At 62.5% G+C, this 20,014-nt stretch overlaps 1 protein-coding gene and 1 long non-coding RNA gene across 9 annotated transcripts in view; one reads left to right on the forward strand and one right to left on the reverse strand.

Moving 5' to 3' along the window:
- MYO9B (myosin IXB) overlaps positions 1-20,014 on the forward strand; it is an 83,648-nt gene that overhangs the window by 43,825 nt on the left and 19,809 nt on the right. For all 8 annotated transcript variants that reach the window (XM_070058939.1, XM_070058938.1, XM_070058943.1 and 5 more), the window contains exons 3-12: positions 6,565-6,659; positions 11,842-11,904; positions 12,605-12,704; positions 13,006-13,106; positions 14,184-14,313; positions 14,749-14,838; positions 15,002-15,118; positions 15,477-15,611; positions 17,865-17,986; positions 19,696-19,837. In XM_070058939.1, the coding sequence (XP_069915040.1) occupies positions 6,565-6,659; positions 11,842-11,904; positions 12,605-12,704; positions 13,006-13,106; positions 14,184-14,313; positions 14,749-14,838; positions 15,002-15,118; positions 15,477-15,611; positions 17,865-17,986; positions 19,696-19,837 (1,095 nt within the window). The remainder of the gene's footprint in view (positions 1-6,564; positions 6,660-11,841; positions 11,905-12,604; positions 12,705-13,005; positions 13,107-14,183; positions 14,314-14,748; positions 14,839-15,001; positions 15,119-15,476; positions 15,612-17,864; positions 17,987-19,695; positions 19,838-20,014) is intronic.
- Positions 2,637-5,202, reverse strand: LOC138845672 (uncharacterized). Its single transcript, XR_011382888.1, has 2 exons — positions 4,949-5,202; positions 2,637-2,901 (listed from the first exon to the last, which is right to left on the reverse strand). It is a non-coding gene; the product is annotated as an uncharacterized lncRNA (long non-coding RNA).

The following is a 20,014-nucleotide window of genomic DNA, read 5'->3' on the forward strand; positions in this document are numbered from 1 at the left end:
AAGAAGTTTATGGAAAACTGGAGTGAAAAAATGTTTATTTTGCTAAAGAACTATTTTTTAAAGGTTTTTATTTTTATTTATTAGAGAGGTAGAGTTATAGACAGAGGGAGAGAGAGATCTTCCATCCGCTGGTTCACTCCCCAAATGGCCGCAATGGCTAGAGCTGGGCTGATACAGAGCCAGGAGCCAGGAGCTTCTTCCCGGTGCAGGGGCCCCAGCACTTGGGCCATCTCCGACTGCATTCACAGGCACACTAGCAGGGAGCTGGATGGGAAGTGGAGCATCCGGGACTCGAACCGGCGCCCATAAGGGATGCCGGCGCTGCAGGCAGTGGCCTAACCCCCTAACGCTGCGGCGCGGCCTCTGCAGAAGCTTCTTGGACCTGCTGTGTGTGTGGGCGTGCGTGGGGCTGGGGTCTTTAGAGAGCACACTCGACACAGACCCCGGGCCGTCACAGGATCCATGAAAAATGCATATTTTGAAAAACTGCTTTGCATGAAAATAAACTTAATTCCATGTTTACTGACTGGTCCCCTGCCATGCTGCAGATCTGCTACGCGTCGTGCCCCCTCTCCCCCTTCTAACCTAAACTTGGTGCCCCCAACCTGCGTCTCCTGGCGAGCACGCCAGCCGCTCCCTGCCGTCTTTGGTGAGCGTGGCTGTGTGTGTGATTGTGTGTGTGCGTCGGCGAGACCCCCGTCTTCCAGCTCCCCGGCTTGTTTGCATTTAACACCGCTGCCCTCGGGGTCTGTCCCTGGCTCTGTTGCCCTGGACAAGGTTTCCTGGATTTTCGAGGTGCTGCGTGTATACAGTCGGCGCTGCACGTCCACAGCCACGGGGCAGGCGCCACCTCCTGTGCCAGACGTGCACAAGAGCCCTTGCTTGTCGGAGCCACCGTGTACCCAGCACTCTCCCCGTCTTAGCCTTGTCAGTCACGTGGAGGTGTGCAGTGAGACGCGGGCGGGTCCGGTGCCAGTGGTGTCCCGGGGGGAGGGGAACCCCGGGACCAGCCCCCCAAGGACGCGGAGAGACCCTGCCAGTCACTGCCGTCTCCCCGGGGGGACGCTGAGGTCGGTTCCGTGTCTCGGCCGCCGCCACAGTGAACCCGAGACTACAGACGTGTCGTCCAGAGTGACCTCACTTCCTCTGGACAGCTGGATCCAGTGAGGCTGGACTAGGTTTTTCTTTTTCCGAAGCGTGCGGCCTCTATTAGAAACATGTCTTTTTATACAGGGGAGGAGAAATAAGTAGAAGCCTTGTGGCGCTTCCAGCCGCCCTGTGCCTGGGCCCCCTCCGGATCGCCCCGGCAAAATGCCTCGCCAGCCCCCGCACCTGACTCCATCCCGGCCAGCGCCCAGGCCCGGGGTCCACTTCCTCACCCCCACAGGCGGACGCATGGAGACCACGCGCCCCCGGCCAGCCCCCGCCGGCCGCATTTCCTCCTCGGATGTGTAATAGCACCAGCCGGATATTTTTAGACGGGCTCTGAAAAGTCACAGTGTGCCGGGAGCGCATACCAGACGCGTGAGGTCACGGCCCCGGCCCCGGCCGGCCGGCAGCCTGCACCGCCTGGGGTAATCACAGAACCAGAAGCCGCTCATCAGGGCTGGCCACCTCCGGAGGCCCCGGGGGCAGGGGGCTGGGTTGTTACAGTTTTCTGAGTTTATGGGGTACCACGTGATGTTTCCATACATGCAGACAGAGTACTCCCACACACGTGTGCAAAACAGTTAAAGGGTAAGTCGATTCGGATGTCAAAAAAAAAGTGAATTCCATGCCCACGAAAGGGTCTTGGAAAAGTTCATGGGAAATGCGTGTTACAGAACAGGAGGGAAAAAAAACCCAAAACTATGCCTGGTTTTTGAGTTGTCTGGCACCAGAGTGAGCATCTCCCATAATTCCGTTCGGCCCCGACTCTGGGAGGTGGCCTCGTGAGCGTGGCCGGCCCTGGACCCAGCTGCAAGGCAGAGAGAGGCCTGTTTCCTGCTGCAGGTGCCCCACATGGCGCCCGCGCTCCACTCCCCGTCTGCGCAGTCGGGACACCTCACGGTGTTTCCCCCAGGTCCGACTCACAGACTCCCCTGAGTCACGGCTTTCTCAGTCGGGCTTTGTTTATTTGAAAGCAGAGTTACAGAGAGAGGGAGTGTCCACCCCCGGTCACTCCCCAAATGGCCGCGACAGCCAGGGCCAAGCGCGGCCGAGGCCAGGAGCCTGGAGCTCCGTCCAGGTCTCCCGTGTGGGTGACAGGGACCCGGGTGCCTGGGCCATCTTCCGCTGCTTTCCCAGGTGCCTCAGCAGAGAGCCGGCTCAGAAGTGGAGCAGCCTAGATTGGAACTGGTGCTCGTAAGGGGTGCCGGCGTCACAGGCGGCGGCTCTACCTGCTAAGCCACAGCGCCTGCCCCGAAAAGCAGTTTTGTTGACCCGAGGATTTCTCGGTGCTTACAGCGAAGTGCATGAAGGAACAAAGAGCAGAGGGGATCCTGGACTCCCTGCCCTGGCACCTCCTTTTATCTCCCTTGTATACAAGTAGGCAGCCCCCTACCCCCACCCACCCCGCCGTCCACAGCTGCAGTCACCCAAGGTCAACCAGGGGCCGGAAATACTAAATAGAAAATTGTGAGAGAGGGGGAGACCACATGCATATAGCTTTCTTACTTTTTTTTTTTCAAGATTTATTTTTTTTTATTTGAAAGAGTTAGAATCTTCCATCCACTGGTTCACTCCCCAAATGGCCGCCAACAGCCAGGGCTGGGCTAGACCGAAGCCAGGAGCCAGGAGCTTCTTCTGGGTCTCCCACATGGGTGCAGGGACCCAAGGACTTGGGCCATCTCCCACTGTTTGCCCAGGCACACCGGCAGGGAGCTGGATTGAGAGTAGAGCAGCCAGGACTTGAACCAGTGCCTATAAGGAATGCCAGAGCCACAGGCGGCAGATTTACCCACTGCCCACAGCACCGGCCCCTCCTCAGAGCTTTGTGAAGACCCCTTTTAGTTGTGAACAAGAAGTGGGCTCCGTGGTCACTGTCAGACTTGGGGGAACTCCTATCTGGGCTCCATGTTGCCTCCCCAAGGCCCATATAAACCCCTCCCCCAATCACCCAGTGGCTGCCAGGCCCTGAACAGACCCCCCCCACCCTTTCTCTGGGGCCGCCCACTTGTCACCTCAGTGTGGCCCAAGTGTTAGCACGTGGTCTGGGCCCCGTGGTCTCCAGCACTCGTGACCTGCAAGTGGGCTCGGCCCAGGCTGCTCCCGGCTCTGCCCAAGGCCTCACCACCATGGGCAGAGCCGGTCTCCGCACAGGCGTCTGGGGCTCCCCCGTCCCGCGGGTGGGCGGGGTGTAAAGAACAAAGCCGCATTCAGGCCGTGGCCCTGTTGGCCCCAGAGGTCGGAGGTCGAGGGGCTGCATCTGACCAGGCCCTTCTTGCCGGAGGTGGCATGGGCGTCACGTGGGCTGGGTGCAGCCTGAGTGCATCCCCCAGGGGTTCCTGCGTTAGAGGTTGTGTCCCCCACCTGTGGCCGGGCGGGGAGGCAGGACCCGGAGGAGGGCAGGGCCAGCGTGTGTGGGGCGGCGGCTGACACCAGGACGCCCACATCCTGTCCCCGAGTGCCTGGGCTCGAATCCCAGCTTCCCACTAGTGTGCACCCTGGGAGGCAGCACTGATGGCCCACGTGGGAGACCCCAAGGGAGCTCCGGCTCCTGGCCTCAGCCTGGCCCAGCCCTGGGTCTCGGACGTTTGGGGAATGAACCAGTGGATGGGAACTGTCTCTGTCTCTGTTTCTCCCCTAGAAACAAGTGAAAAATCAGTATTTAAAATTTTAAAAAGGGCCGGGGCCTAGTGGGAGGCGCTGCCCACAGGAGGGACCGGGGGACCTTGGTGGCCGTGTGGCAGTGGTCTCAGACCCACACCTGCTCCCGCCGTGAGGCCACCACACCCAAGGCCTGGCCAGCCTGGGACTTGGAGCTTCCAAAACCGTGAGCCACGTCAGCCTTCGTCTGACTCAGGTGTTTGGCCGCAGCAAGGCAGGCCGGCACACGCGGTGACACAGGCGGCTCAACCCTCGTCCTGCCTTTTACAGTTCCCCGAGGGACTGCGTTTCACTGCGGGCTCTGGGTAGATGACCGTAGCAGTGCACGGCGGCCTGGCGCCCTTGGGCCACGGTACCAGAGCGGCCTGGGGTCCCTCTCCTAAGAGCACTAACCCCACTCCGCCCCTCATGGCCCAGTTACTCCCCCCCTCCCCCCCCCCCCCCCCCCCCGAGCCTGGCCTCCAAGTGCCATCGCCTCGGGCGTCAGGCTGTCCGAGGTGACACGAGCGGGACGCAGACAGGAAGTGCCCAGCGGCCAGTGTCCATCCCCTTGGGTGGGGGGGAGGCCTGCCCTGGTTTCAGCCCCTCCCAGGCAGTGGGGCCTTGGCCGTGGCCTTGCCCCCGTACACACTCCCCCTCCTCTCCCCTTCTCCCCGTCCCAGTCCCCCAAGGCTCCATCGCACCTTCTCCTTGTTCCTTTTCCATGGTTGTTAATTAATGGTTTTTCTTTGTTGTCTTTATTTGAAAGGCAGGGAGGGACAGAAGAATCTCCCACGCACTGGTTCACTCTCCCAACGTCTGCACCAACCCGGGGCTGGCCCGGGCCGTAGCCTGGAGCCAGGAACTCCATCGGGGTCTCCCACATGGGTGACAGGGACCCACGCACGTGGGTCAGCACCTGCTGCCTCCCCGGGTGTGTGTGCGTAAGCAGGAGCTGGAATGGAGCCGGGACTCGAGCTGCCGGCACACCGGCAGCAGTTTAACCGCCGTGCCAAGTGCCACCCTTTTCCTGCCTCTCAACCACCCTGGGGCAGCGGGTCCTTTGTGGGAAGGGGGCACCCCAGGAGCCTGGCTTGGGGGAAGGAGTGTTCCCTGTCTTAGTCGGGGGGAGGGCGGGGGCAGCCCCCGAGGGGCCACGTACCAGCGTCTGTGAGAGGAGATGAAAGCCGGACACGCTCCGTGGCCTGGGCTCCCCGTGCCGCCAGACACAAAAGGCCACACACTGTGTGACTCCATTGATCCGAGACGCCCAGGACGGGAGGAGCCACAGAGACAGGCTCCTTTTCATGGGGGGAGGGGCTGGGAACGTTCTGGAACTGCCTCTTGGTCGCACAGTGCTGCGAATGCCAAGGATGCGCTGAGCTGTGCACGTCAAGGTGGCTCGTTTCGGGCTGCGCTGGTTTCATCCCGAGTTTATTTTTAAAGCAAAAGTTCTGTAGTCGGGCTGTCGGCCCCCGGAGCTGTGCGGTTCCTCCGGGGGTGGGCCTTGCTCCCCCACACCCGGCTGGGCGCAGCCTGGCTCTGCGCCCGTCACACCTCCGTTGCCGCCGACACACAGAAGCGCGAGTGGGATTTTCACACATCAGGAAACCTTTTTTTTTTTTTTTTTTTAAACCATTTACAAATGTGAAAACCGTTCTGGGCTCACAGGCAGGGTTTGGACCTGTCCCCTGGGCCGCAGTTCATGCAGTCTGCCTCAGCCAGCCGCGCGTCACAGGTTGTCCCAGGGAGGGAGCGGCCGTGGCCGTGGCCGGGCTGCCAATGGCCCGCGTCCGGGCTCCTGGGTTTCATTCCAGGCTCAGGCAAGCCCTGGGAGGCAGCAGCGGTGATGCAAAGAACTGGATCCCTGCCGCCCGCATGGGAGACCTGGACGGAGTCCCCGGCTCCCGGCCCAGACCGGCCTTTGCAGACACTGGGGGAGTGAGACTGGTGGGTGGATGCCCCTCTTCCCCGTCTCAGACTGAAAAAATAACAACAGTTTAAAACATCCAGGAGCAGAACAGTGTCCGTGCTGACCACGTCCAGAGTTTCCTCCTCCTCATTATTCCCTGAACAGCAGGGGGTAGCATCATTCCCACAGCCCGCACACTGCCGCGGGCTCCGGGAGGCGCCCAGAAATCACGGGAGGTGCGCAGGCTCTGTGCGACTCCTGCGCTGTTCTCTCGAGGCACTGGAGCAGCCTAAGAGCTTGGCATCCGCAGGGGGTCCCGTGAGCCAAAGCGGGAGAGGGATTAGGGAGCCAGCGTGTGGCACCGCCGGTTAGGCCGCCAGCTGTGCCGCTGGCGGGCATCCCGTGTGGGAGCAGCGGTCCTGGCCCCAGCTCCTCTACTCTGACCCGGCTCCCTGCTGCTGCGTGTAGGAACGCAGCGGAGGATGGCCCCAGTGCTGGGTCCCTGCGCCCACAGGGGAGACCCGGATGCAGCCCTGCCTCCTTGCTTCTCACAGTAGCCGTTCATGGGTGACAGAATGTGTGTGTGTGTGCGTGTGTGCGTGTCTAGCCCTCTGTCTTCCAGGTAACCAAGTCTTTAACAGAGGGGGATTCCAGCACTTGGCGTTTCTTGTGTCAGAGGGACGCAGAAAGTAGAACGGACGTGGTGGGGCTCAGCACAGCTCCACGCCACCGTCTTTGCCAGTTCTTCTCTGGGCCCCCGGTGCAGCCAGCGTCCAAGGCTCCCAGAGGAAGCAGCAGGGCCAGGGGTGGGGCCCGTGGAGGCGCCATCCCCGTGGCCTGAAACCCGGCCTCCGTGTCCCCCACAGGCCTTCGGAAACGCCAAAACAGCCCACAACAACAACTCGAGCCGGTTCGGGAAGTTCATCCAAGTCAACTACCTGGAGAGTGGCATCGTGAGAGGGTGAGGGGCGCCTGGCGACACGCGTGTGGGGGCGCGGGGCAGGGCGGGCCGTCCGGAGTCGGAGCAGCAAGTTGGGGGCAGGGCCCCGGGGGACACCACCACCGGAATGAGCGTGGGAGCCGCTGGTGCCCTGTGCCGGCTGGTGTTCACCAAGAGCAGGCCCTGGCCGGGATGGCGTCGCTGAACCGGTAGGTCTGGGCGTGGCACAGGCCGAGCGTGACCACAGGGAGGTCCGAGGCGGTCCTCCAAGGACGTCTGAAGGCCGCGGTGGGGAGATGGGTGGATCCGCGGTGCATGGATGAGTAGGTGGATGCGCAGATGGTAGATTTGTGGATGGACGGATGGGTGGGTGGGTGAGTGGATTCAGACGAGCAGGCTTGTGGATGGATGGGTGAGTGGTGTATACATGTGTGAGTAGGTGGGTGAACACGCCGGTGGGTGGGTCAGTGGCGTCCTGGCAAGGCCCGCTGAATGCGTGAGGTGGCCAGCACCACGGCTCTCGCACTCGGGGCCATCAGGAAGGGAACTGAACGGCCTGGGTGCGAGCACTGGGTACCAGGCTGGGCAGTGTGGTTATGGCAGTCAGCTCCTGAGGGGCCGGCGGCACGGACCCGCTGGACCAGGCGGGCGGGGCGGCGTAGGGTCTCCTCATCCCCCTCGTGGCAGCGCACGACGTGCAGATCGCCCGTTTCTGGAATTAGCCACGGAATGTTTCTGGGCCACGGTTGACCACAGGAAACCGAAGCCGTGGAAATACAAGCCGCAGATAAGCAGAGACCCCCACAAGGTCACGTCCACAGGTCCCAGGGGCCACCACGTGCAGCAGCCCCCCCCCCCCCAGGCTCCCCTCAAGGTCAGGACCCGTGGCCCCTGGTGGCCCCTGCGCAGTCTCATACACCAGCTCTGGAAATTTCTCTCCGCGGCCTTGGGGTCAGCGGAGGAAGTCCCGCCTTGACCAGGATCACGGCCCTCCTCCCCCGGGGGAAGGGGCGCCCTTCCTTTCCCCAGAGAGACCACGGCCACCTGACGAGCGAGAAGCAGGCGGCCCAGACCCAGTTCTGCTTTTCCACTGTTTCCCACCAAGGCCAAGGGTCACTGCCGACCGAGCCCTGCTTCCCCATCAATGTGGCTCCGTCTTCCTGCCGAGGAGCCCCGGGTCCCTACAAGGCCCCCTTCAGAGGGGACGCAGGCCTTGGAAACGATTGGGAAAGGGAAGGGGCTGTGGTCACACGCCGGTCATAGGCAGGGACTCGGCCCCGCCCCAGAGAAACAGACCCAGCAGAGGTGCCAAACTTGCATGGACGCCAGGCCACGCCCCTGGACACCCACCCGTGCACAGTGGGCGTCCCCATGGCAGAGAGGGACCGAAAGCCCCGGACCAGGGCCCCGAGCTGTCCTCGGCCCTGCCACCCTCGGGCATCGGCCCTGTGGGGTGGGGAGGGGGCTCAAGTCCTGACTGCCCCGGGTGCCGGCTTCCTTCCGATGTGCACCCTGGGAAACGGCAGTGATGGCGCAAGTGCAGGGGTCCCTGCCGCCCACGTGGGAGACCCAGGTGGAGTTCACGCTTCTGGCTTCAGCCTGGCTGAGTCTCAGGCGTATTAGGCATTTGAGGATTCAGCCGGGGAACGGGAGCATATTCTCTCTCTCTCTCTCTCTCTCTCTCTCTCTCACCCCAGCATCACTACTCTCCTGCTTTGGGGCCTTTATTAAATGGAATAACTCTCTGTTTCAGGTGAATAAAGTACCTTTAAAAAAAAAAAAAAGATTTATTTTATTTGAAAGACAGAGTTACAGAGAGAAGTAGAGAAAGAGGTCTTCCATCCACTGGTTCACTCCCCAAATGGCCACAACGGCCAGAGCTGAACCGATCTGAAACCAGGAGCCAGGAGCTTCTTCCAGGTCTCCCATGTGGGTGCAGGAGCCCAAGGACTTGGGCCATCTTCTACTGCTTTCCCAGGCCATAGCAGAGAGCTGGATTGGAAGTGGAGCAGCCGGGTCTCGAACCAGTGCCCATATAGGATGCTGGTGTTTCAGACCAGGGCTTTAACCTGCTGCACCACAGCACCGGCCCCTAAAGCACCTTTTCTAAATGTGGCAGGCTGGGGCAAGGGAGGGCTTTGCTCAGTCTGCTCCCAGCTGTGGTGGGAGCTGGGGGAGACAGACCGCCCCCTCTCCCCCGGGCAGCCGCAGAGCCCCCACCAGGCCACCAGGCCTCTCAAGCCTCAGCTCCTGGTCCATCAGCAGAAGCCCCCGTGCCCACGCTGGTGGGTGGAGGGTTCCCCGAGAAGTCCTTTGATCAGTGGCCACAGCAGCCGTGGGGTCTGGGGAAAGTTCACAGAAAATGCAGCAGATCACCGAAACATCATGCGTAACTGTCACAGTTCTTCACATCAAAGTAAGCTTCTCCTCAAAACATATTTGAAAAAGTGACAGAGAGGTCTTCCATCTGCTGGTTCAGCCCCCAGATGGCCACAACAGCGAGAGGCAGGCCAGGCCAAAGCCAGGGGCCAGGAGCTCCATCCGGGTCTCCCGCGTGGGCGGCAGGGGCCCAAGCACTCGGCCGTCACTGCCGCCTCCCTGGCAAGTTAGCGGGAGCTGGATCAGAAGTGGAGCGCCTGGGGGCTCGAACCGTTGCCCCTGAACTCGGGTTCTCACTGCATTTTTCCAGGGACTTCTGAAGCCCCCTTGCAGTGGGTCTTTCGGAAATGTCCCCCACAGCTGCTGCAGCCCAACGCCACAACCCCAGACCCAGAAGCGTCCAGAAGCTGGAACTGCTGTGAGCGCCCATGTGACACACAAGGGGAAAATTCCTCCCCTGGACCGGTGACAGGGCCCCCTGGGCACATGGGCACATGGGCACACGAGCCCTACCAGGCCAGCCCTTCAGCTGCGATACTCAAAACTAATGTTTCATGCACAAAGTTAGCCAAAACATCCCGTAAAGTCCCTTTCTGGCCGTGGGTAGCAAGTGTCTATGAAAGAAATGAATTTCGTCTTTAGACTTGGGTCCTGTCCTCGGGCTTCCTCGTGGCACGTATGCCAGTGTTCCAGAATCTTCCGCAGCCCAGAGCTGGAGGACTTGTGGTTTCCCGGGGTTCTGGATGACAGATTGTCAGCCCGGATGATGGGAGCTGGGGACCCAGCAGGTCTCCCGCAGGGGTGGGAAGGACCCGACTGCTTGGGCCGTCACCTGCTGCCTCCCAGGGTGCACTTGAGCAGGGGACGCGTCAGGGGCCGGTGCCAGGACTGCACTCCGGCCCAGACTCGCTGACGCTCCGCAGACGCTGTGCAGGCCTGCGGGCGCAGTGCTGAGCGTGCCTGCGGGCCGCCCTGGTCCTCCAGCACACACACAGCCTCACGCCCCAAGGCCAGCTCTGACCCCCCATGCCTCCCTCGGGGGAACGTGCCACTCCCCTGACACACAGCAGAGGTTCAGACCGTGTGGAAGCAGCCCAGGATGGACAGGGTCGAGGCCCAGTCCCGCTTCTGATCCAGCTCCCTGCTAACGCACCTGGAAAAGCAGCAGAAGGCGGCCCGAGTGCTTGCAGCCACGTGGGAGACACCCCCCGCAGCCCCCGCCATTGGAGTTCTAGGCTCCTGGCTTTGGCCTGGTCCAGTCCTGACTGTTACAGCCATTTAGGGAGTGGACCAGCAGATGGAAGAGTCTCTCCCTCCCTCCTCTTCCTCCCCAACTCCTCATAACTCTGGTTTTCAAACAAATATTTTTTTTTTTTTTTTTTTTTTTTGACAGGCAGAGTGGACAGTGAGAGAGAGAGACAGAGAGAAAGGTCTTCCTTTTGCCGTTGGTTCACCCTCCAATGGCCGCCGCTGCAGCCGGCGCACCGCGCTGATCCTGGCAGGAGCCAGGAGCCAGGTGCTTTTCCTGGTCTCCCATGGGGTGCAGGGCCCAAGCACCTGGGCCATCCTCCACTGCACTCCCTGGCCATAGCAGAGAGCTGGCCTGGAAGAGGGGCGACCGGGACAGAATCCGGCGCCCCAACCGGGACTAGAACCCGGTGTGCCGGCGCCGCAAGGTGGAGGATTAGCCTATTGAGCCACGGCGCCGGCCCTCAAACAAATATTTTAAAAGAAGGTGAGGGCCCAGCTGTTTGACCTCCTGGGATACCCGCGCCCACATCAGAAGGCCCGGGTTCAGTGCCTCCCCCCCCCCCCCCCGGCTCCTGGCTCCTGGCTCCTGGCTCCTGGCCCAGCTCCCTGGTGACAGCTCAAGGAGCTGAGTCCCTGCCGCCCACGTGGGAGACCGGGTGCAGCCCCCGCCCCAGCTGTTGTAGACATTTGAGGAGTGAACCAGCAGACGAGAACTCTCTGTGCCTGTCTCTATGTCTCTCTACCTTGAATGAATAAAAAATGAAAAGGCAAACCCCAGATTCCAAGAAGGCGCCTGCTGGTCATAGATCCAGCAAAGTGCTCCGTGGTGCAGTGGGTTGAGCTGCCGCGCGTGGTGCCTGCATCCCATGGCAGAGTGCTGTTTGAAGTCCTGGCCACGCCACTGCCAACCCAGCTCCCTGCGAATGCACCTGCGCAGGCAGCACGTGATGGTTCAACGTGGGAGCCCCGGATGGAGCTCCTGGCTCCTGGCTCCCGGCTTCTGCCTGGCCCAGCCCCAGCCCCAGCCGATGGAGCTCTCTGGAGTCAGCCCACAGATGGAAGATAGTGCTCTCTCCATCTTCCTCTCCCTCGTCTTTCTGCCTTTCAAGTCGGTGAATAAATCTGACTCGTGTCTGTAATATACAAAGAGCGTTGATGGGTTAGTGATAGGACCGACTCCCTCAGGGCATCCCCGCACCAAACTCCCACCCCAACTGGGTGTTTTAAATATGTGCCACTGATTATCCAGAAAAGCTGTAAGAAAGAACACAAGCATTTTAAAGTTGGAGGAAAATTCCATGGCTGGGGTGGTGTTGGGAGCGGGCACCCTTTGCCTGCCGGGTCACGCACGGGTCCGGACGCATGGTGCCGCAGGGCCTGTCCATGGCCGTCCGTGACCCACGGGGATCTGGGTGTGTGCGAAGGGTCCCCGCAGGGTTGCGCGTTCTCGGAGGACGAGGTCGCACTTAGGGCGTGGGTGTTTGCCTCGTGAATCTGTAGCGCCTTCGTAACCAAGTACCGCGGGGAAACGTAGCCCTCGATGTAACCGCCGGCCCCTCTCTCCTGGCAACAGAGCCGTCGTGGAGAAATACCTGCTGGAGAAGTCTCGCCTGGTGTCTCAGGAGAAGGATGAGCGGTGAGGAGGCGTTTCCTGGGGAGACGCCCGCCTCCCGGGGTCCCGGGGTCCCGGGAGAAGGGGCCCCTCAGGTTTCTACCTGAAATGTGTGATGAGAAACCTCTGTGGCTGACAAGGAGGACGGACGCCCAGCCCCCACCCCCAGGTCACCCCAGAGGCTGACAAGTTCTCTCTCTCCTTTCTTTTAAAAAGACCTAATAAGAGGCCGGCGCTGTGGCTCACTAGGCTAATCCTCCGCCTTGCGGTGCCGGCACACCGAGTTCTAGTCCTGGTCGGGGCGCTGGATTCTGTCCCGGTTGCCCCTCTTCCAGGCCAGCTCTCTGCTGTGGCCAGGGAGTGCAGTGGAGGATGGCCCAAGTGCTTGGGCCCTGCACCCCATGGGAGACCAGGAGAAGCACCTGGCTCCTGGCTCCTGCTGTCGGATCAGCGCGGTGCGCTGGCCGCGGCGGCCATTGGAGGGTGAACCAACGGCAAAGGAAGACCTTTCTCTCTGTCTCTCTCTCCCACTGTCCACTCTGCCTGTCAAAAAAAAAAAAAAAAAAAAAAAAAAAAGACCTAATAAGAGCCGACTCAGTGGTTCGGAATCTGTAGTGTTCAGGGGCTTCCCCTCCTGGGCGGGGTATCCCCCGGCAGCAGGGATGCTGCTTCCGAAAGCGGGGAACGCTGTAAAACAGGGACCTTTCCCCCTCCCGACCCGCAGGAACTACCACGTGTTTTATTATTTGTTGCTCGGTGTCAGTGAGGAGGAGCGCCAAGAATTCCAGCTCAAGCAGCCCGAAGATTATTTCTACCTCAACCAGGTAACCGGTCCCCGCCCACACGCCCACCCCACACGTCGGCTCCGCCCCCTGCACCACCCCCATACCTGAACCACGCCCACCCAGAACCACGCCCACCCCGCACATTGGCTCCGCCCCCAGGGGCCGCCTGAGCCACACCCACCCACACAGTCGGCCCCACCCCAGGACCGCCTGAGCCACGCCCGCCCACATGTCGGCTCCGCCCCCATCCGCGAGCCACGCCCGCCACAGGCATTGGCTCCCTGGCCTCCCCAGTCCGCCCAGACACCCGGCACCTGCCAGCGCAGCCTTTGTTTTCCAGCATAACTTGAAGATTGAAGACGGGGAGGACCTGAAGCACGACTTTGAGAGGCTCCAGCAGGCCATGGAGATGGTGGGCTTCCTGCCCGCCACCAAGAAGCAGTGAGTGCGGTGCCCTCACTCCCACCGGCCACGCGCAGACTGGTTTATTTTAAAGACGTATTTGTGAATTTGAAAGCAGAGTTACAGATAGAGAGAGAGAGGTCTCCCATCTGCTGGTTCACTCCCCAAATGATTGCAGCAGCCAAAGCTGGGCCAGGCCAAAGCCAGGGCCGGGAGCTCCGTGGGAGGGTCTTCCCCTGCTTCTCCCGGAAGCATCCGCAGGGAGCTGGATGGAGTTAAGTGGAACAGCCAGGACACGTCCCGGGGCCCATCCGGGACGCCGGCCCGGCAGGCAGTGGCTTAACCACCACGCCATGGCATCGCCACCCCACACACACTCCGAGATTTGCCCCAGGAGAAAGCAGGTGTCCCAGATGGCACTGCCCTGAGGATCAGGGCCCAGCGCCGGCGAGCACGTGAGAAGGGGCCCTGGCTGAGAGCCGCCAGGAGGCACCAAGGAAAACCGACGCGCATGCGCCGAGCACTCCCGCACGGCACCCGATGGCGGCCAAGCCGGCACCTTTCGTGTGACGCTTTTTAAGTTTTACTTATTATTCGAAAGAGATCTATCCGCTGGTTCGCTCCCCCAGATGCCGGCCACAGCCAGGGCTGGGCCAGGGAGTCAGGGACCTGCCGCCGCCTCTTGGTGTGCACACGAGCCAGGTCGGGCGCAGGCACTCGGCGCAGGCGGCGAGTGTGCCAACCACCCATCCCAGGCAGGCGTAACCACAGTGGACACTTCTTTAAAAAAAAGTTGAAAAACCAACCTGGGGTGCCCGGCACACCCGCCCGAGCCACAGCTCGGGGCCCACAGCTGTTGCAGAGGTCTGGGCGTGAACCAGCCAAGAACAGGAAAGCTCGCTCGCTCTCTTTCCCCATCTCTGCCTTTCAAATAAAAATACACACAAACATTCAAGCAGGTATCTTGAAAAAGCCCCCCTCCCTAGGGAAATGCAGCTCCTGAAAGTCGCAGTGGCTGTCCGCAGGGCCGCTGTCTGCAGCGGAGACCCCGCCTTCCTGCATGCCGGCCGCGCTGGGCTCCTCTCCCGCTCTCTGACCCCCGCCCCCCCCCCCCAGGATCTTCTGCGTGCTCTCGGCCATCCTGGACCTGGGCAACATCACGTACAAGAAGAGAGCCACGGGCCGTGACGAAGGCCTGGAGGTCGGGCCCCCGGAGGTCCTGGACACGCTGTCCCAGCTCCTGAAGGTACCCCGCTGCCTGCGCCCCTCCCCCAGCCACGCCAGCCCTGCCCTCGGCCACAGCTGGGCGAGGCCAGAACCTCTGGACTTGGCCCGGGTTTTGTCAGCCGGGGACCTGCTGGCTGCCTTCTCCCTCATGGTCTCTGCCGTGACCCTGCCCCCGTCCCACTGGCCCCCCGTGCCTGTGCCGCTGTGGCTTTTCTTGGGGCAGGCCTATGGGGGTCCTCGTTCTGTTGTCTTCTTGGGGTGCCTCTGGGACCAGGCCGAGCCAGGAAGGCAGCCGGCTCTCGCAGACACAGCTCCGCGTGCGGGTTGCCGGGCTGCGGCCGGGGGTCTGTCTCCCACCTTCCTCGGCCTGCAGGGCCTGCCCGCCTCAGTGGCACGAGGACGGCCCGGCCCCACACGCTCACCTCCCCGCTCCGTGTCGCCCTCCTTGGAACAGGTGAAGCGCGAAATCCTGGTGGAGGTGCTGACCAAGAGGAAAACGGTGACGGTCAATGACAAGCTCATCCTGCCCTACAGCCTCAGCGAGGTGAGCCCCGCCCCAGACACAGGCCCTGGGCAGGGTCCTTCCGAAAGGGCCGGCGCGGCCTGGTCTCCGCTGCCCAGCTCTGGCTCAGCCGTGGCCCTGACCAGCTCACCGGAGACTCAGCAAACGCGGGCACCCCGAGCTGAGACGCCCCGTGTGTCCGCAGGCCGTCACCGCCCGCGACTCCATGGCCAAGTCGCTGTACAGCGCCCTGTTCGACTGGATCGTGCTGCGCATCAACCACGCGCTCCTCAACAAGAGAGATGTGGAGGAGTCGGTCTCGGTGAGCGGCTGCCGCCGGGCCGGGGAGGCAGCAGGCCCAGCGCCCAGCGTCCTCGGCGCCCAGAGCCAGCGCTGGGCAGGTGGTCGGGGCCGGTGCTGGGGCACGGCCGGTTAAGCCGCCGCCTGTCACCTGTGTGACGTATGGGCACCCGCGATCGAGTCCCGGCTCCTCCACGTCAGGCCCAGCTCCCTGCTGCCGCGCCTGTGGAGGCATCTGTTGATGGCCCAAGGGCTGGGGCCCCTGCACCCACGGGGGACCTGGGTGGCGCTCCCGGCTCCTGGCTTCAGCCTGGCTCAGCCCTGGCTGTGCGGGCATTTGAGGAGTGCCAGTGACCGCCCCCCTGCCCCTGCCTCCCCAGTGCCTGTCCATCGGGGTCCTGGACATCTTCGGCTTCGAAGACTTCGAGAGGAACAGCTTTGAGCAGTTCTGCATCAACTACGCCAACGAGCAGCTGCAGTACTACTTCAACCAGCACATCTTCAAGCTGGAGCAGGTGCGCGGGCCGCGTGGGGGCGTGTACATGGGTGTGTGCCTGCGTGTACATGGGTGTGTGCCTGCGTGTACATGGGTGTGTGCGCCTGCAGGGTCTCTGTGCACATCAGGTGCATGCATGCGTGTGTGTGTGCGTAGTGTGTATGTGCACAGTCACGTGTGCATGCATGGTGCCTTGCACACACACGTGTGTGCGTGCATGTATGTGCACATATGTGTGTGCGATAAAACACACGCCGCCTACTACAGCATCATCGCCGTCGCTGAGCCTGCGTCTCAGTGACAGCAAGTATTGGCCAGCCCTCCACACACGCAGGGGCCCAGTGTCAGGATCCCCGCCTGCACCAGACTCCAAGGGCGCCCGGGTACCCAGGCAGCAGCGTTGGCATAGAACCTGCCAGACTGCTGTCCAGCGCCCCGTGCAGTGCAAACGCCTGGGCTGCTGAGGGAAGGGGCCGCTGTTTGGGGCAGGAGCAGCGCACTGCTTGACTGAAGGCCGGCTGACTCTGGATGGGAACTTGGGGGATGTCACGGACGGGCTCCTCCCAATTTGCTGTGCGCCCGTCGCCCAGCCCAGAACACTCAGACTCTGTCCCCACAAAGCAGCCTCCGGCACCCCCCCACACCCACACCCTGGTACTTCTTTTTTTTAAGGTATTTATTTACTTGAAAGAGATAGAAAGGCAGAGAGAGAGAGATCTTCCACCTGCTGGTTCACTCCCCAGATGGCTGCAACAGCCAGGGCTGGGCCGGGCTGAAGCCAGGAGCCAGGAGCTTCTTTCTGGGTCTCCCAGGTGGGTGCAGAGGCCCAAGCACTTGGGCCATCTTCCACTGCATCAGCAGGGAGCTGGATCAGAAAGGGAGCAGCCGGGACTCGAACCGGTGCCCTTGGGGGATGGGGCTTTAGCCGCTGCACCGCAGCACTCGCCCCACCATTGTACTTTGTGTCTCAGTGCATGGACGGCGCCAGCGAGTGGAGTCGGCGAGGACCTGTCTTTTGTGCCCGACCTATTCCGTTTAGCACGGCTGCCTGTTCCTTTTTCCCACCAAGGAGTGTGGCTTAGCACCACGCCGCTACCTGGGTCGCTGCCTCCTGGGTGCTGCTGGGACATGGGTCCACAGTGACCCCTTCGAGGCCCTGCTGGGGCCCCTAGAAGTAGGACCGCCGGTTCCCGTGGGGGTCTCTGTTGAATGTTCGGACACATTGCCACCGCAGCTGCGCCTGCGTGCGAGGAAGTCCCACCTTGTCAACCGCCAGCCAGCCCCAGGGGAAATGAGGCCGCCTGGAACCGGGATCTCCCTCGAAGCCCAGACCCATGGCAAACCTGCCCCAGAATTTTCCTCCCCCCGGGGGAAAGTCCGGGAAGCCCCCCACCACCCTGCCTCCGGACGAGGCGAGTGTCGGGACGCCTGGGGACTTTTGGGAGCCCTCTTCACCCAGCTAGGAACGTCTTTCAGCTGCGAGAGGTGGCGTCGCCCTGTTGCTTCGGTCGGCGGCCGCGGCGTCTCTCTGACGGTCTCTCCACCGCTCAGTCGCCAGCCAGCAGCCACCAACATTGTCTCCATGCTGATTCTGGTGGGGCAGCTGGCGGGTTCGTGGCTGGCGTTAGCTGATTTTACCCCGGGGTCTCCTGGCTGCCCAATTGCGCAGGATAGGGGGAGACGCATGCAACACGGCGAAGACTTAGAGCAGACGAGGGGAGAAGTCACGCTCGCCTTGCTGTGTTCACGTGATCAGGCTGGGAGACCTGGGCTTCGATCCAGGGTGCTCTTGTGGGGCAGGGGTCGCATCCCACGTCCTAGCACCGGGGCTGCAGTCCCAGCCTGCACTTGGAATCCAGCCAGCGGCTGCAGGTGCACCCACCCGTGTGGGAGACCCAGATGGAGCTCCTGGCTCCCAAAGGGAGCCTGGCCTGGTTCAGGCTGTTGTGAGCATTCAAAGAGTGAACCAGCAGATGAGAGCCCTGTCTGTCTCTGTCTCTCTCTGTCACGCTCGTATTAATGTCTAATTCAGAATAGCTGGGGAAGGACCTGCACGGTAGTGAGCGCACACAGCTCTCCTGTCCCCACAGCGCCGCAGTGGAACCAGCCGTTGACACCGCGTCCACGGTGTCCGGGGTTGCCCCATGGGAGGATGCGCCCAGGTTCTGTGCCGTGTGCGTGGATGGCGGGGTCCGCGGGGGCTCCTGGTGGCCAGCCCCGCGGGTTCTGAGGGACGCCTGTGTGTGCCGCCCGCCCTGCCCCACCCCTGCAGGAGGAGTACCAGGCCGAGGGGATCACGTGGCACAACATTGACTACACCGACAACGTGGGCTGTATCCACCTCATCAGCAAGAAGCCCACGGGCCTCTTCTACCTGCTGGACGAGGAGAGCAAGTGAGTGGCCGTGGGCAGGCCCATGTGGGGCCTGTGCACGGGACCGGGGAGGAGGCGCTGGCTTCTCGCGCAGGGTGCCGACTCGGGGCCGAGCCTCCCGCCCCGCGGTCTCTGAGGGGCCTGGGTCTCGGTTGCCCAGCTCACTTCCCGCCGCTGCCGTAATGGGCGACCACAGACCAGGTGGCCTGCAACACCCAGAGTTGACTCTGACCGTGCGTGAAGCCAGCCGTCAAGGGGCGGCGCTTGCTCCCGGCAGGGTCCCTCCTGCCTCTCCCGGCTCCTGGGGGCTGCATGTTCCCCGGCCCCTCCCTCCCACTTCTCCTCTCTGCCCACCAGTCTCCCCTTCCCTTCTCCCTGTCACCCTGGAGTGGGGTCCACGCCCGGCCTCCTCACGATGGTGGCCGCAAAGACCCTCCTGTTGGGCCCCCAGCCCTCCTTCACCTCTGTCGTCCCTGTGTGCGGGTGGGCAGGGCCGCACGCGTGACAGGTGCAACCCATCCTAAACCAAACGCAAGAGGGGCTGGCGCTGTGGCGTAGCAGGTGCAGCTGCCACCTGTAACGCCAGCATCTCACATGGGCACTGGTTCAAGTCCTGGCTGCTCCACTTCCAATCCAGCTCCCTGCTAAGGTGCCTGGGAAAGCAGTAAAGGCTGGCCAAGTGCTGGGGCCCCTGCACCTGTGTGGGAGACCCGGATGGAGCTCCTGGCTGCTGGCTTCAGCACCACCCCCACCGACCATGACTCTGCCTTTCAAATATATAAACACGTCTTTAAACCAAGAAGAACCACACACACACACACACACACACACACAAAACGGAAGGGGCAGAAAGATGCTCTCACTGCCCCAGCCAGGACCCAGGTGATGTCCAGACAGGGCCCGGGCCCAGGGGAAACTCTGTCCTCACAGCCAGGAAACTCCCAGGGCCCAGCAGGGGAGGCCCGCCGTGTTTTTATTTAAAAGTCTTGCTATTTTTGTCCATCATGGAAAATTTCTTTTTGCACGTTGATTTGAATGTTTTCTGTCCCCGGCTGTGTTGCTGGGTTGGGGGGGGCAATGGCGCCCCCTCCCTGTCCTGATTTCCACAGCCCCGCAAACACTGCGTTCAGACCCCCCCCCCCTGCTGCCCGCCGTGAGCCACGCAGCCCCAGTGCCGGGGATGTGGGCACACACACGGCCCTGCCTGTGTCTGCGGTGAGGCCGGGCGCGGGGCATGCCGGGGGCCCCGTGGCGTCTCCCTCCCGGGAGGCAGAAATAGCCAGGTACAAGGAGTCCCTTCTTCTGCCCCGCGCCCCTCCCCAGGGCTGGACAGAGCCCCACTTCATCCATGAGGCCAGCCGCTCCCGCGGCTGGGGCAAGGCCTCCAGGTGCACCCTGGCCTGGGGTGATTCTCAGAGGCTGTCCACGGCAGGCCTCGCTGGGCCGAAAGCGCGCAGACAGCACCCCCAAGGCCCATCTGCAGCCCCAGGCCAACGGCAGGGTGGGGGAGGAGAGTGAGGACCAGCTCTGATGCCATGGGCCCCAGGGTGCCCACAGGCGGGCACGCGCACCTACTGGTCCTTCCCACGTTCGTCTGCCCGTGCCCCCGCCCACGGAGCCCCCCACAGACCCACTGCACTGCCCAGAGCTGCCCCGGTGCCCTCCCGCCCACCCACAGTGTGAAGCCGCGAGCTGGTCCCCAGCCCTGAAGGTGCCCGCTTGTCTTCCAGCTTCCCCCACGCCACCAGTCAGACGCTGCTGGCCAAGTTCAAGCAGCAGCACGAGGACAACAAGTACTTCCTGGGCACCCCGGTCCTGGAGCCGGCGTTCATCATCCAGCACTTCGCCGGGAAAGTGAAATACCAGATCAAGGTGTGTGCGTGCCCGTGCCGGCCCCCGCCACGGGAGCCGGGGCCGTGGGGCCACCCCTTCCCTCCGGCGCCCGCTCAGCCCGACCCAGCTCCCTGGCTGCAGCGTCCAGGGCCTCCAGGCAGAGCATCTGTCAGGTCTTCATCGCTGCCTGCCGTGGGCACGACTTGGGAAGGTTCT

This window comes from Oryctolagus cuniculus, chromosome 16, assembly GCF_964237555.1.
Source record: "Oryctolagus cuniculus chromosome 16, mOryCun1.1, whole genome shotgun sequence".
Classification (NCBI taxonomy): Eukaryota; Metazoa; Chordata; class Mammalia; order Lagomorpha; family Leporidae; genus Oryctolagus; species Oryctolagus cuniculus.